Source organism: Trichechus manatus, unplaced genomic scaffold, assembly GCF_000243295.1.
Source record: "Trichechus manatus latirostris isolate Lorelei unplaced genomic scaffold, TriManLat1.0 scaffold00024, whole genome shotgun sequence".
NCBI lineage: Eukaryota > Metazoa > Chordata > Mammalia > Sirenia > Trichechidae > Trichechus > Trichechus manatus.
In genome coordinates this window covers 12035144-12050620 of record NW_004443960.1, presented here as the reverse complement: position 1 = coordinate 12050620, position 15477 = coordinate 12035144, and the positions used below count along the sequence as shown (strand labels likewise).

The window sequence follows — 15477 nt, the reverse complement described above, 5'->3', positions numbered from 1 at the left end:
GCAGCTAAAGACCCAGGATGCCCAGAACTGCTGCCAACTAGCTCTTAGAACTGGTCTCACATGTAGCCAGACACTGGTGAAATATTTGTTGAATGAAAGAATGTCCAAATTCCCTGTGTAACCTTGTAATAAACAAAACAAAAACCAACCCATTGCTGTCAAGTCGATTCCGACTCATAGCGACCCTATAGGACCGAGTAGAACTGCCCCATAGAGTTTCCAAGGAGCACCTGGTGGATTCGAACTGCCGACCATTTGGTTAGCAGACATAGCTCAAAAACCTAGTCATATTAATGCCTCAGTTCCTCCTTTGTAAAATGAAGGCAGAGTATTGGCTATGTCTATTTCAAGGTGTAGCTGTGATGACACATGCATTGACTCCAGTTTGTATTGACTTCATCTAGGTGGGGGAACTGAGACACAGAGGAGCACCTTGGTGACTTCATGTCCCCAAATAGTAGGTTGAGGGTCAAGACAAGAACTCAGCTCTTCTGGCTCCCAGCTCTTTGGTGTCACCACCAAACCACTCTGGAATAGAACAGAAGTCTTCATCTTCACTCCAATCTGCTCCTTCCCCAGCCTTCTGGAGTCATTCCTGACCCCTGCTTTTCCGCCTTCTCTCCACATCCAAACCATCCACAGTCCTGCCCATTGTACTTCCAGAGCACACCTTGGTTTTGTCCGCCTTTCTGCTTCCCGGTTCCCACCACTCTGACCCTAGGCACCACCATCGCTCACCCAGGCAGTTTCAACAGTCTTCTCTCTGTGTCCACTTCTTGCACCTCCAGTCCATTCTCTGCACAGCGTTTGGAGCGATCTCTTTGAAACAAAAATTGGGTCTGTCATTCCTCGACATGGCTTTTCTTTGATTTTAAATAACATTCAAACTCCTCACCTTACCCCCAGGCCCTGCGTGGTCTAGCCCTAGTCTGTCCCATGCCATTTTGTACACTCTCCTCCTCGCTCATGTGGCTCCAGCTACGCTGCCCTCCTTTCAGCTCCTTGAATGCCACAAGTCCTTTCCTTCCCAAAGGGCCTTTGCACATGCTGTTCCTCTGTCTGGAGAGCTCTTCCCCTCTCTTCATCTCTCTAACTCCTCTTTCTTCAGGTCTCAGTTTTAAAGAGGCCTATTATGCTGGTTCTTCCATTCTATATTAGGTCCCCTATCATTTACCTTCTCCCATTCTGTCCCTTTGAGGAGCCCTGGTGACGCAGTGGTTAAGCACCTGGCTGGTAACCGAGAGGTCAGCGGTTCGAACCCACCAGCTGCTCTGCGGGAGAAAGATGTGGCAGTCTGCTTCCGTAAAGATTACAGCCTTGGAAACCTTATGGGGCAGTTCTACTCTGTCCTGTAGGGTCACTATGATTTGGAATTGACTCGACGGCAGTGGGTTTATTTATTCATTTGGTAGTCTTCCCCTTTATGGCATATATTACAACTTGTAATTGTCTCTTTGTTCCTGTGAATGTTCCTATCTGTAGACTGTAAACCCCTGGAGGGCAGGACTACTAGCGTCTGGCACAGTGTCTGCAAGTCATGGACATTCAGTGGCCATATGCTATGAGAATTAATGAATATGAGCCCACCTCCCTTTGGATCACATCTCCATATCCGCCTAACCTGTCCTGGTGGCGCAGTGGTTAAAGCAATCAACTGGTAACCTAAAGGTCAGCGGTTTGAAACCATCAGCGGCCCTGTGGGAGAAAGATGTGGCAGTCTGCTTCTGTAGAGATTTACAGGCTTGGAAACCCTTTGGGGTCGCCGTGAGTCAGAATCAACTTGATGGCAGTGGGTTTGGATTTGGGTTTTATAGCTCATATATACCCAATTATTTTGAGGGCAAAACAAAGCAAAAGCCAAATCAGTAGAATCCCTTGTAACACTCAGAAGCATCTACTGAAGAAGGTTCTGCTGTCCAGGCAGGCGCCCTGTCATGGAGCTGCCTCTGCTCCGAGGCACTGGTGCTCTTTGCACCCAGGGCTGTGTTCGCCCAGCTGCGTGGCTGCCTGCAGGGCTGCCTTTTCCCAGAGAGAGCACCTTCTCCCAGTTCTTCCCAAAGTGTGGCCGGGGCCAGCAGCCACCTGCTCTCTTGGCAGGAGGACATGGGGATAGGGGGAAGAAGTCATAGCAAGCAGCCACAAAAACAGGCAAACCCCAAACTGAGTTCTGCTTTTGGAAAGTAAGAGCTTCTGGAAATAGATTTTTCCCCTTTAATCATTGTCTAGAATAGAACCAGCCAAAGCCAGTGATGCTGAAAGCTGCTTGGCCAAGTAGTCCTGGCCCATCTGCTTCCTTACCTCTCTGAAGGATTGCAGATGAAGATTTTGGCAGGTCTCCATCCTCGAATGGCAAGGGTGGCTGCCAAACCATGATTCAGAAGCTTTTGTGTGTCTCAGACACTACCCTTTGAGTGCATTTAGGCCAAGAAAAGAGAAGTTGGGTAAATTCACCTTGGTACTTAAAGACAGATAGTTTGGAGACTATGAGGATATTACTGTCACAGTTAATTAGTTGTTTGGTGAGGGAGGGGGTCCTGAAGGACACTTTATTAAGAGGGTCATCACTTCACCCATTGAAAGTGCGCGTCAGTGGCTTTTAGTGTATTCACAGAGTTGGACAACCATCACCACAATCCATTTCAGAACCCTTTCATTGCCCCCCAAAAAAACCTCACCCCCCTTAGTCATCACCCCCCCAAAACCCCCTATCCCGTCTAGCCCTAGAAAACCCCTAATGAAGGACACCATTAACTGGCAGTTTTATAGTGGGGACATTTGGACTGTTAAACCAGAAAGAGTCCCAAAGTGATGAATATTGTTTTGCTACTGTTTTTTACCACTAAAATAAGATTAGTCCCAAGAGAAGATGAGGGGTATTGCTGAAGACATTTAGATTGTGATTCACTGTGCAGATTGCTACCGTGGGAAACTGCAAAGATCGCATTTCGTTGGCATTTGCTCTTTAGCCAGAAAGCCTCCAGACAGCTATAAAGCTACCCATCTTTGCCGTTTTATAACCAAAGCAATATCCACAATATGTAGAGGAAAAGATGTAAAGATGAAAGCATTTAAATGTATATTACTAAATATTTTTTGAGCCCTACTATGTGTTATGGGAAGAAAAGACATGGGCAAGACTTCAATAGTCCTGGCTCGACAAGGTGCCTCCCGTTTCGTGGAGGGGCTGAGATAAGGGCAGTAAGGGCTAAGACAAAGGCTGGAGCTACTCTGAGTGAGTGCTGCGCCTGAGGTGCATGGGTCGGGAATCAAACCCAGGTCTTCCCCGTGGAAGGCGAGAATTCTACCAGTGAGCCACCTGAATAGTCATGGTAATGGTAGCTAATACTTGACCACTTACTCTGTGGCAAGTCCAAATGTTTTACATGTATTAGTGCATATAGTCTTCACAACAACCCTTTTAAGGCAGATGCTGCTGTTCCCACTTTACAGATAAGGAAACTGAGGCCCAGAGAGATTTAGGAACTTGGATCAGGTCACATAGTTGGTAAAATGTAGAGCTGGGATTTGAACCTGTGTCCCCAAGCTCTAAAGCCTGGGCTATACTAGGGCCGTAAGGGCTTCAGAGAATGGAGGCCCGAAGTCATGCAGGGGTTTTAAGCCCCTCACCAAGCCTGTGTGTTTCGCTCCAGCCTTACGGCCAGCCTGGGCCCTGGTGTCGCTGTCTGCATACCTGCTGTGCCCTGTGCCTGCAGTGCGTCCCCTAGCTCCTCCCATGCTTGGCTCTTTCTCACCATTGGGATCTCAGCTCCCATGTCACCTCAGCACTCCATCTGAAGCAGCGCTCCCAGCCCACTGGTGACTCTGTCCCATGATCACCCTGATTAGTTTTTTTTTTTTTTTAATTTTAATCGTGCTTTAGGTGAAAGTTTACAGCTCAAGTTAATTTCTCATACAAAAATTTTATACAGATATTGTTATGTGACCATAGTTGCATTCCCTATAATGTGACAGCACACTCCCCCTCTCCACCCCGCATCTTCCGTGTCCATTCAGCCAGCTCTTGTCCCTTTCGGCCTTCTCATCCCGCTTCTGGACAGGAGCTGCTCATTTAGTCTCCTATATCTACTTGAACTAAGAAGCACCCTCTTCACGGTATTATTTTATGTTTTATAGTCCAGTCTAATCTTTGTCTAAAGAGTTGGCTTCAGGAATGGTTTTAGTTCTGGATTAACAGAGAGTCCAGGGACCATGTCTTCTGGGGTTCCTCTAGTCTCAGACCATTAAGCCTCGTCTTTTTACATGAATTTGTGTTCTGCACCCCACTTTTCTCCTGCTCCATCAGGGACAGTCTGTTGTGTTCCCTGTCAGGCAGTCATTGGTGGTAGTCGGGCACCATCTAGTTCTTCTGGTCTCAGGCTGATGGAGCCTCTGGTTTATGTGGCCCTTTTGTCTCTTGGGCTAATATTTTCTTTGTGTCTTTGGTGTTCTTCATTCTCCTTTGCTCCAAGTGGGTTGGGACCAATTGATGCATCTTAGATGGCCGCTTGCAAGCTTTTAAGACTCCAGATGCCACTCACCAAAGTGGGATGCAGAACATTTGCTTAATAAACTTTGTTATGCCAATTGACCTAGATGTCCCCTGAAACCATAGTCTCCAGGCCCCCTCCCCCCAATTACTTTTGAGATAGTAATGGTCACAGTGTGTGATTAACATAGTCATTTCCTTGTTTGTTGCCCATCTCCCGCACTATTTTGTAATTGCCTGTCTCCCCCACTGTTCTGTAAGGTCTTAGGAACGGGACCTGTTGGCCTTGCACACTTGCGTCTCCAGTGAATAGCTTAGCACATGGCATATGGTGGGTGCTCAAAACATACTGACCGAGTGAGTGAAGGAGGCAGAGTTGCATCTGCTTACAGGGGAGGGATACAGGTCTTATGGTGGAGGTAGCATTTGAGATGGGTCTGGGAAGGATAGACAGAATTTTAGCCAGAAAGATGGAAGAGTTGGTAGACTGGAGGGCATGCCCTGTGGAAGGGGCAGGAAGGGTGTCTTTGGGGAGCAGATGATGGTCCACCTTGGAGGGATCCTGTGGTATGTCTTGTGCAGAATTTCTCAACCTCAGCAGTATTGACATTTGGGGCTGGATAATTCTTTATTGTGGGGGCCTGTCCTGTGCATCATGGGATGTTTAGTAGCATCCCTGGCTTTCTGCCCACTAGATGCCATAGCAGCCCATCCCCCTCAGTGTGACAACCAAAATGTCCCCAGACATTGTCAGATGTCCCCTGGGGGTCAAAATGGTCCCCGGATTATAACCACTGGTCTAGTGGGAACAATGATAGATACATTTGGGCTACCTTTGGAGAGCCCCAAATACCAGAGTGAGCAAGAACTTCATGTATTCCTTTGCCAAGTATTTTCCAAATGCCTGCTGCATGCCAGGGACAAGTGATATATCCTGACAATATGTCAGGAAATGGAAAGCAAACATGGGCCCTTCCTCATGGAGAACAGAGGCTGATGGCTTTGTAGCAAGGAGTTTGATGATCAGGGTAAAGGTTTTAGGAAGAGTCACAATGGCAGTGGTTGCCTGAGGTGGACTGGGGAGCAGTAAACGCCAGGGAGAACTGCACAGAGCTGTCCTGGTAGCCCCTGGTGGGAGGGATGAAGACCTGAACCAAGGTGTTGGTGGGAGAGGGATGGAGGTGCTACTGCAAGAGATGTTACAGGCATGGATTGCATATGACCTGCATGACACATGATCCTCAGATTTACAGATGGATGGACTGGTGATGATGGTGGTGAAATTAGGAACATTGAGGGAGGAGCCAGTCTTTAAGGTACAGTGATGAATTTGGTTGCCAAAGTGTTGAATTTAAGGTGCTGATGGGACAAGCTAGGAGCTTGGAGATATTCAGATAAACAGACATACTATTTTCTGCTCATTTTTTAGTTAATACTGTGACTTTCTAGTCACATGGAGAAATGTAGCGCCTGTATCACCAGTGTGTGTTGTTCTGAGTCAGATAAGCTAATGGGAAGCAAAACACTGAATTCTTAAATATTCTTCTTTTTTTTTTTTTTTTAGTTGTGCTTTAGGTGAAAGTTAATTTCTCATTCAAGAATTTATACACGTATTGTTTTGTGATATTGGTTGCAATCCCCACAATGTGACAGCGTGCTCCCTCTTTCTACCCTGGGTTTCCTGTGTCTGTTCGTCCAGTTCCTGTCCCTTCTTGCCTTCTCATCTTGCTTTTGGGCAGGAATTGCCCACTTGGTCCTGTGTATGTGATTGAAGTAAGAAGCGTGTTCTTCACGTATGTTATTGTTTGTTTTATAGGCCTAATCTTTCTCTGAAAAGTGGGCTTCAGGAATGGTTTCAGTTCTCGGTTAGCAGAGTGTCCAGGGGCCATAGTCTAAGGGGTTCCTCCAGTCTCTGGCAGACCAGTAAGTCTGGTCTTTTTTGTGTGTGTGAATTTACATTATTTTCTACATTTTACTCTCGTTCTGTCTGGGAGTCTCTATTGTGATCCCTATTAGAGCCGTTGGTGGTGGTAGCCAGGCACTGTCTAGTTCTTCTGGGCTCAGGCTGGTGGAGCCTCTCGCTCATGTGGTCCTTTGGGCTAATATTTTCCTTGTATCTTTGGTTTTCTTCATTCTCCTTTGCTGCAGACAGGATGGGACCAATATATGTATCATAGATGGCTGCTCACAAGTTTTTAAGACCCTAGATGCTACTCACCAAGGTGGGATGTAGAACATTTTTTTTGTGAACTGCATTATGCCAGTTGACCTAGATGTCCCCGAGACCATGGTCCCCAGCCCCAGCAATTCAGTCCCTCAAAGTGGGACACATCATATTCTTATGATGTGATGATGTAATAATAGGAACCTTGTTAATCACACTGCTTAACCTTGCCATTTTCACTGTCTTCCAAAAGGCAAACTAGATTTAGAAAATGTAACTTTTCTTTATAAAAACTGAACGAAGAAAGCTGTTTATCACTGATTTCAACATTGAGTTATTTGAGGTTGCCTGTAAGTAACAGGTTTGGCACATCTCAGGAGCAGAAATTATTATAGTGTTAGGTATTATTTACCCACATAGTTGGCTTCCCAAGCCTTTTCCCAGTTGGGTGATGAAATTGTAATTCATTTGCTTTTAGGGGTGCATTTATTACGGTTACTCATTGATTAGCTGGTAATAGCAAAAGGATCAGTGAAATTTCTAATTTTTAGTATATATTAAAAAGTCAGTTTTGATTAACAGTTGAGAAACATACCCAAAAAGCATGATAAAAATGAGTCATAGAAAATATATTGGCAGAGAAAAACCCAAGAAAACACTCAGTTTGTGATATTAAAAGTGCAGACTATGAAAAGTGAGTATAATTTGCAGATCGGTATTTCAGGCAGGATGTCGGCACCTATGTAATCTTGTGTTGTTGTCAGCTGCCATCAAGTTGGCCCCTGACTCACGGCGACCCCATGCACAACGGAACAAAATGCTGCCTGGTCCTGTGCCATCTTAACGATTGGTTGTGGATCTGACTGTTGTGATCCATAGGGTTTTCACTGGCTGATTTTTGGAAGAAGATTGCCAGACCTTTTTTCCTAGTCTGTCTTAGTCTGGAAATTCTGCTGAAACCTGTTCAGCAACATAGCAACACACAGGCCTCCACTGACAGACGCGTGGTGGCTGCACATGAAGTGTGCTGGCCGGGAATCAAACCTGGATCTCCTGCATGGAGGGTGAAGAATTCTACCACTGAACCACCACTGCCCCCTAATAGTCTCGTAGGAAGGGTTAATGGTAAGGCATTTGTGTGAGTTCCTAAAGGTGTTTAAGATTGTTCTTTGTATATAATTCCCTTGCAGCTGATAATGCTTAAAGTAGACTCAGGACTTTTCTGTCCCTAGTTTAGTACCACTTCCCCAAATCCACTATTTATCCCTCACTTTTGAAAGACAGTTTCTATGGTAGTCTCTGTTAGATGAAATTTGGAAGTGGCCCAGTCTTGTTACTATCTATACTGCAGATGAATCAACTTCCTTTCCAAAGACAATTTTTTCTTTTAAAAATGTTTTAAAATTAATTTTAAAATTTGATTTAGAAAATGACAGTAACTCAGAGGTTAGTGTTTCTGGCTTGTCATTTGGGCAAACATCGACGCTGCTTTTAGCTGGATAGTCTTCTCTGTAATGTCACTCACCTATGTGATCGCCTGCCCTGAATTCACGGCTCTGTGGTGTAATAGTCAGAGTTTGGGCCTGTTTTCTGCCTCTTACCTTTGTTAGATCCTGATCAAGGTATGTACCTTGCTGGGTCTTCTCTTTCTCATTCTATGCGAAATGGAAGCTTGCTGTAGATAAGGGCCTGTCATCTCAAATGCATACACAGCCAGGCAGGTGAATTAGGCCAGGTGTGGACTGTGGCGAGTTCAACAGCACAGGCCCCATATAAAGGGGCAATCACTGCTCAGCCCGAGCCAACTATTGGCATGCTCCAGTTGGTCCCTGTGTGGCCAAATTTTCCAAGAGAATCCAGAAAGCCGGGTATATATATGAGACCATGAATTAAAAATGTTGGCAACAAATTCAAAATTTTGTAAACACTTTGTGGGCCAAAGAGAACACATTTGCTAGCCAGATTGTGTGCACAGACCTTGGGTTTGGAATCTCTGGAGGACATGACCAGTTAGCAGCAGATGATGGATGCCCTGGGCCCCGCGTGTACCCTGAATCAGCCCTGTGCTGTTGGCAGAGACTGGGAGCATCCTGCATCCAGGAAACGAGCTGGAGCCCTGCCAGCATTATCTTTGTATACAGTCCTCTTACTCACCAAGACCTTCCACTTGAGGGGAAGTTTTTGGAGACAAAATGTCTTTATCAAGGTGAACACCTTGCAGGCAGCCCAAGGCACATTCCATCTTGGTGGCTCTCTCCTCTCTGGGTCAGCCCAGCAGTATCGAGATTCTGATGGCACTTTGGTAGAAGCTGCTGCTTCTAACCGTGTGACCTTGAACACCTGAGCCATGGTAAAGACCTCTAACCAGGCCTCAGTATCCTCTTTTGGTTCAATGAGAGGGCTGGCTAAACTAAATCTAAGAATCCATGCCACCAAAGCAAACCAAACCTGTTGCCGTCAAGTCGATTCCGACTCGTTTAGCGACACTATAGGACAGGGTAGAACTGCCCCATAGGGTTTCCAAGGCTGTAATCTTTCCAGAAGGTAGCCCTGATGGCAAAGTGGTTCGAACCCACAATCCGCCCCACGGGAGGAAGATGTGGCAGTCTGCTCCCATAAAGATGACAGCCTTGGAAACCCTATGGGGGCAGTCCTGCTCTGTCATACAGAGTCGCTGTGAGTTGCAGTCGACTCGACAGCAGTGGGTTTAATCTTTGTGGAAGTAGACTGCCGCTTCTTTCTCCCGCAAAGCAGCTGGTTGGTTTGAACCACCGTTCTTTTGGTTAGCAGCCAAGTGCATAAGCACTGTGCCACCAGGGTTCCTTGAGAGCCGCCCCCAGTCCTGACAGTTTCCAGTGCTTAGGTGGGAAGAGGTGGGCTTATGTAAATGAGCCTTCCAGCCTCCGTAGGATGGACTGCCATAAATAGACAGTTTAAAGGGTGATGATTAGGTAATAATGGGTAGCACTGAGAAATGGTTAGGAACAAATACCTGAGCGGGACATAGGGACCTAAAAACAAATAGGAACATACGCAAAACAAAAACCAAACCAAGCCAAAGATACACCATCACTAACAATAATAAAAGACCCCTCCATAACATTACTTCAGTTGAGAGAAATAGAAACCACATTGCATCTGTTTCTTATCAAAGACACTTCAGCTGCTAGCCAGCAGGGTTCCTTCATTCACTGTGGGCCAGCGCTTCTCAAACGTCGCACATGATCACCTGGGACTTGTTAAAATGCAGCTTGTGCTCAGTAGGTCTGGGGTTGTCTCCAGCAGAGTCGGCCCTTCTAACAAGCTGATGATGCTGATGCTGCCGGCCCACGGGCCACACTTTGAGAAGTGAGGTTGTTGGCCCAGCCCTGCCCTCTCTGTGGCCACGTGCAGCCTGCTTCTCTGCTGCTCTCTTGCCATCCTTGTCTTCCTCCTCTCCTTAATGAAAGATGTCAGGCATCTACTATTGAACCAGGCAGTCTCATATTTAAGCTCTTTGTCCAGGAAAATTAAAAAAAAGAAAATTTCAGATCCCTATGTGTCCCTCCCCACCTCCCCCCCAGTACTGAAAAATGCTTTGTGCAGCAGGGTGCTTCAGGAATGGACCTCAGTGTATCCATGCTTCCAGGGACACAACTGCTAGAACAATGCTGCCAGGGGATCTCAGGGGGAAGATGGACTGTGCTAGGGCAGACACCTGCTTTGCCCTGGAAGGGATGGCCTCAGGAGCCCTTCCTGGCTCCTGGAGATGTCAGTCAACTAATACTTGTGCCCTGTTCTGAGGGTAGCCAGAAGGCAATGTTGCCCAATCCTGAGCCAGCTTTATGATTGTTGGTATGTCTGAGTCTATTGTTGTGGCCATTGTATCAGTCCACCTCATTGAGGGTTTCCCTCATTTTTGTTGGCTCTCTGCTTTACCAAACACGATGTCCTTCTCCAGCGATTGGTCTTTTCTGGTGATGTCCCACACTATATCAGAAAATATTCCATTGTGATCCATAGGGTTTTTATCAAGTAATTTTCAGAAGTGGGTCGCCAGGCTTTTCTTCCTAATCTGTGTTAGTCTGGAAGTTCTGCTGAAACCTGTCCACCATGGGTGACCCTGCTGGTGTTTGAAATACTGGTGACATAGCTTCCAGCATCATAGCAACGTGCCAGCCACTACAGTATGACAAACTGACGGATAGATTTTGGGGGGTAGGGAAGGTATAAACTTACAGAAGTTTTCTCCCTCTAGAACTAAGCTTTATTAGCCCCAAATATTTTTAATTCAGCCTTGATTAAAATCAAGATGAGCCCAAAGACCACGTGCTTCTGTGGCAGAAACCTTAAGAGGGTCCAGGTGCTTTAAGAACGCAGAGCACTCAGTCAGCAAATTGCCTGCAGTAGATAGTTAAGGTAGATGGAAGATGGATACACTGGCTGTCGTTCATTTTAAATCAGATCTGTCTATTTTGTACTTTGTCATAAATTTGAGATCCTATCCAAGTGTTTTACTAAGTAAACAAGTGATAATGAAAGATTTATTTTAATAGCTCCAAGGACTATTGACTTTTTGAGATGATGACTGTCATGGGAAACTATTTGTTAAAACGTTTGCTGTAGAAAACTATTTATAAACCTGTGTGTTGTAGGAGGTTGATCTATGCTGCAACCTAGGGGTGACAATCACCTCTCTGATCTGGTTCTAATTAAACAGCTCAGCACACTGCCTCAGAAATGCGATCAGAGCTAAAAGCATCTATTGGTGTAAAAAGGTTATTATTCAAGTAAAATAAGTAAATGATGCTGACAATTCACATTGAAACATAAAGCAGAATCTCAGTTTTTCATGGCATCAACATCCAACTCTCTAAGAAGTCTTTCTGTCTTCTTTCTGATCCTTTATTGCTAATGTCTAAGTCATAGTCTATTAGGTATCTTCTGCTCTGTAACCAATTACTCCAGGAATCAGTGGCTTAAAACAACAAAAATGTAGTATCTCATGGTTTCTGTGGGTCAGGAATCTGGCCACGGCAGAGCTGGGTTCTTCTGTCTCAGGCTTTTCGCAAGGCTGCAATCAAGGTGTCACCTGGGGCTGTGGTCTCATCTGAAGGCTTGACAAGAGAGGACCCGCTTCTGTGTTCACTCACATGGTTGTTGGGAGGATTGTTGGCTGCTGGGGGGCGGCTCAGTCCCTGTCCATCTAATTTAAATTGGTCATTGCTTCCCCCTTCATCCTCTGCATAGCCTTCAGCACACCCTGATTCTGCTCCCTGCTTATTTCCTTGTTGGTTGTCTGCCTTACCCATGAGAGTGAAACCCCAACAGGCCAGGGACCTCGTCTTTCTTGGTCACCCATTTGTTGCCAGCCCCCTTACATGGTGCCTGGCAAACAATAGGCTCTCAGTGAATGCTTACTGAATCAATGAATGACTCAAACACACAGACATGGAATGATTCCAAGGAGCTCTTTGGAAATTATAAGATCTTCATGACTTCCAAAGAAAATGTCATTTATTCCATTAACATGCACAATACATTAATTTATTAAAGAAGAAACAGGCTCAAGATTGTAGGGTACTTTTGTCCCTGTAGGTGGGTCATGAGGCAAGCCACGTCACCTCTCTGCACCTCAGTTTCCTCAGAGGATAAAACGAGGACTGCAGACTGGGGGCCCTTACACTGTGCTACATCCCCACGTCTACTTGGCCCAGGGTGGCTCCAGATGCTGCTCCGTCAGAACAGCTCTGTTTTCCGTGTTTTCAACATTGGTCTTCCATGGAAGATCTTGTTTGAAGAAAGGATCCCTGGCCAAAAAAAAAAAAAAGTTCAAAACCCACAAGCTTCCAGGCCCACTCATAGCTAGTCCAGCTCTGCAGAGGCAGGCGTCTGCTTGCAGTTCTTATGGGGTGTGAGGATAGAGACCTGCAGCCCGCAAAGCTTTGGCCCAGCAGAACCAGAAGGAGAGCAAGCCTGATAATCTCGCTTCAGGAAACCCAGAGCCATTTCCATGAAGGAGAAGAACCCCGTCCGCTGCCACGCCTCCCCCCAGCCTCACACCTCACGTATGCCCGCATCGAGCTGCCTTTGAAATGTTAGCTTCATTTTTCTTTTTTTCCCACGGTGACTAATTTCAAGATTTCATTTCTGGCACTGCATTTCCCAGCAGATAGCCCAGAGTTTCTGAGCTCCAAGTTTTATAATTAAAATCCCATCACATCCCCCTGAACAGCGCAGATTGCGCCATTAAGCGTGGCATAAAAGATTTGAAAGCACTTCACCTAGTAATTTAAATATAATACTTCTGGCAGCATTCACTCTTTAGTATTTTTAATTCTAATTAAGAGACTCTTAATGAACATTAATATCCTATATACGGCATTCCGTTGTGGCTCTGTGCTTCGTTTTGGCTGTCTCATTTTCCAACAAGCAGCTTGGTGGCATGGCTGTAGCGGCCCACGTGTTTTTTCCCTAGCCTTTGGGAATCACCAGGTCCCAGGCATAATTAGTATAAATCAAAATCCTCTAGACTATGACAGGGAAATGGTATGTTTGAACAGCAGCTTATTATTACAAAATGACCTACTTAATTTAAGAAAAATACTGGATCTGCTCACATGGCGTCTTAGTCTCCAGCAGCTACCCTAACAGAATCCCACAAAGTGGGTGGCTTTAAAGAACAGAAGTTTCTTTTCTTACAGTTCTGGAGGCTAGAAGTCTGAATTCAGGGTGTTGGCAGAGCTGTGTTCTGTCTCTGTGCGCTCTAGGGCAAGATTCTTCCTTGTCTCCTTCAAGTTCTTGGCGTTCCTTGGCGTTGTTTGACTTGTACATGGATCCTCAGGTGCTGTCCTCTCCCCGCGTGTGTGGCAGTTTCCACATCTGTTATCCCCTTTTATAAGACACCACTCAGAAGGAATCAGGACTAGGAGCCACCCTACTAATAATACCTTCAAAGAAAGACCCTATTTCGCCAAACAAGCTCACATTCACGGGTACAAGTGTTAGCACTTCAGCATATCTTTTTGGGGGACACAATTCAACCTATAGCACGTGATAACCTGGATACTTTCCCTGACAGATTGTATAACACCATCTCCCCCTCTTCCTTCCTCCCTCTTTCCCTCCCTTCTTTCCAGAAAAGGAAAGGGAATGGAAAGGCCCATTCTACTTCATCCAAGGTGCAGACCCGCAGTTTGGACTGATGAAGGCCTGGTCTGTTGGAGACTGTGACGGAGGCGGTGACGAGTGGGGACAGGAGATCCGTCTGACCGAACAAGCCGTCCAAGCCATCAACAAGCTGAACCCCAAACCCAAATTCTTTGTTCTGTGCGGTGACCTCGTCCATGCCATGCCAGGTAAGACTTTGGTTGTCACCTGTGACCTTTTCTTCTTCAGTCAGTCATGACCACCTTTGGGAAGGAAAAAAAATAATAAATGAAGCTTAAAAGAAGCCTTTATGCAGTAATGGCTCATTCCTTCTCTTCATGACTGTTGCAGTGGCGTTGAACATCAGAAAATGCACACTCATTTTATATTTAGAATTTGTCGAGATTAATCATGGTAATTAGGCAGAGCTGCAGCTCTGATGAGCTGAGCTTCATATGAAAAATAGCACAGATGCCCACATGTCACCTTTCTTCACTTCCAGGGAACAAACTCCATCAGTGTCGTCTTCTCTCTCACTGCCCGTCTTCTCTCTCACTGCCCATCTTCTCACATGCTTATTAACTGCGTTTGTCGGTGCTTTTTCCGTTGCAAGTGACAGAAATCTAGCTTAAACTGGATTAATTTTTTCTTTTTTAAAGGTGTATGTTGCCTCATGGGACTGTAAAGTCCAGGGGTAGATCTGAGCTTCTAGTGGGCTGGAGCCAGGGGCTCAGAGGTTGTTATCAGGATGTGGTCTCCATCTCTCAGCTCTGCTCTCCTCTGGGTTGACTTTGTTCTCATGTGGGCTCTCCCTAGATGGTGGCTCCTGGGAGTTCTCGGTTTATATCCTTTTTTATAGAAACCACAGCAGAAAGAAAGTACCTTATTCTTGGTGGTCCAATCAAAATCCCACACCAGTTTTCTGTCCCCCCTGAAACCGTGGGATAGGGTCAGCTCCACTGCAACCACATGGTGTGAAGAACAGGAGATTAAAAAAAAATGAGATACTGGCAGTGCAAAAATAACAGATACCTTCTAGAATTTTCTTCCTTTTTTTTTTTTTCCTCCTACTCTGATACTCTTTTCTCTCAGGCAATAATAAAGCCCAGTAAGCAAGTAGAAGCAAGAGGAGACTGCCCCTGCCTGCTAGGGAGGTAGAGCTGGCCCCAGTGACCACCTCTGCCTCCTTACCTGTGTCGCTCTGCTTAGTGGGACAGACAGGACCTGAGGACCATTGCTGAAAACACTGCAGTGGCCAAGGATGTTTGTTCCTGGCCGACTTTACCATGTAAACCAAGATTCCAAGTCCCGCTATGACGTCATCTACCTCCTTTAGAAACTGAGGTGCTATGTAGTAAGCCAGGGTGTGTTAATACCTCCTTGTCGAGACTCACTTGTCTGGTAGCATACTTGTGTAGAACAAAACCCCAAATGAAGACCTAAGAATGGAAAAAGGGTAGCCAGAATTGCTCCCCCTGTAGTCCAGGGAGTTTAATCAGCAGAGATAACCCTCAGACCTCCCTCATTTTCTGGTTACTTGTATTTTACATGAAGTCATGAATGTGGACATGCCCACATCATTGACTCCCACCAGGCTGAACCCAGCGATGCCATCCCTGGAAGAGCAACCTGCCCTGGTGTGGGGTCTACACAAGAGTGGTGGGACAGGGAGGAGGGAAGACAAGGCAGTAGACAAAGA

At 45.9% G+C, this 15477-nt stretch overlaps 1 protein-coding gene across 1 annotated transcript in view; it reads left to right on the top strand.

Moving 5' to 3' along the window:
• Positions 1-15477, top strand: part of CPPED1 (calcineurin like phosphoesterase domain containing 1) — a 119040-nt gene that overhangs the window by 7434 nt on the left and 96129 nt on the right. Inside the window, exon 2 of the mRNA XM_004373264.2 lies at positions 13769-13987. Coding sequence (XP_004373321.1) covers positions 13769-13987 — 219 coding nt within the window. The remainder of the gene's footprint in view (positions 1-13768; positions 13988-15477) is intronic.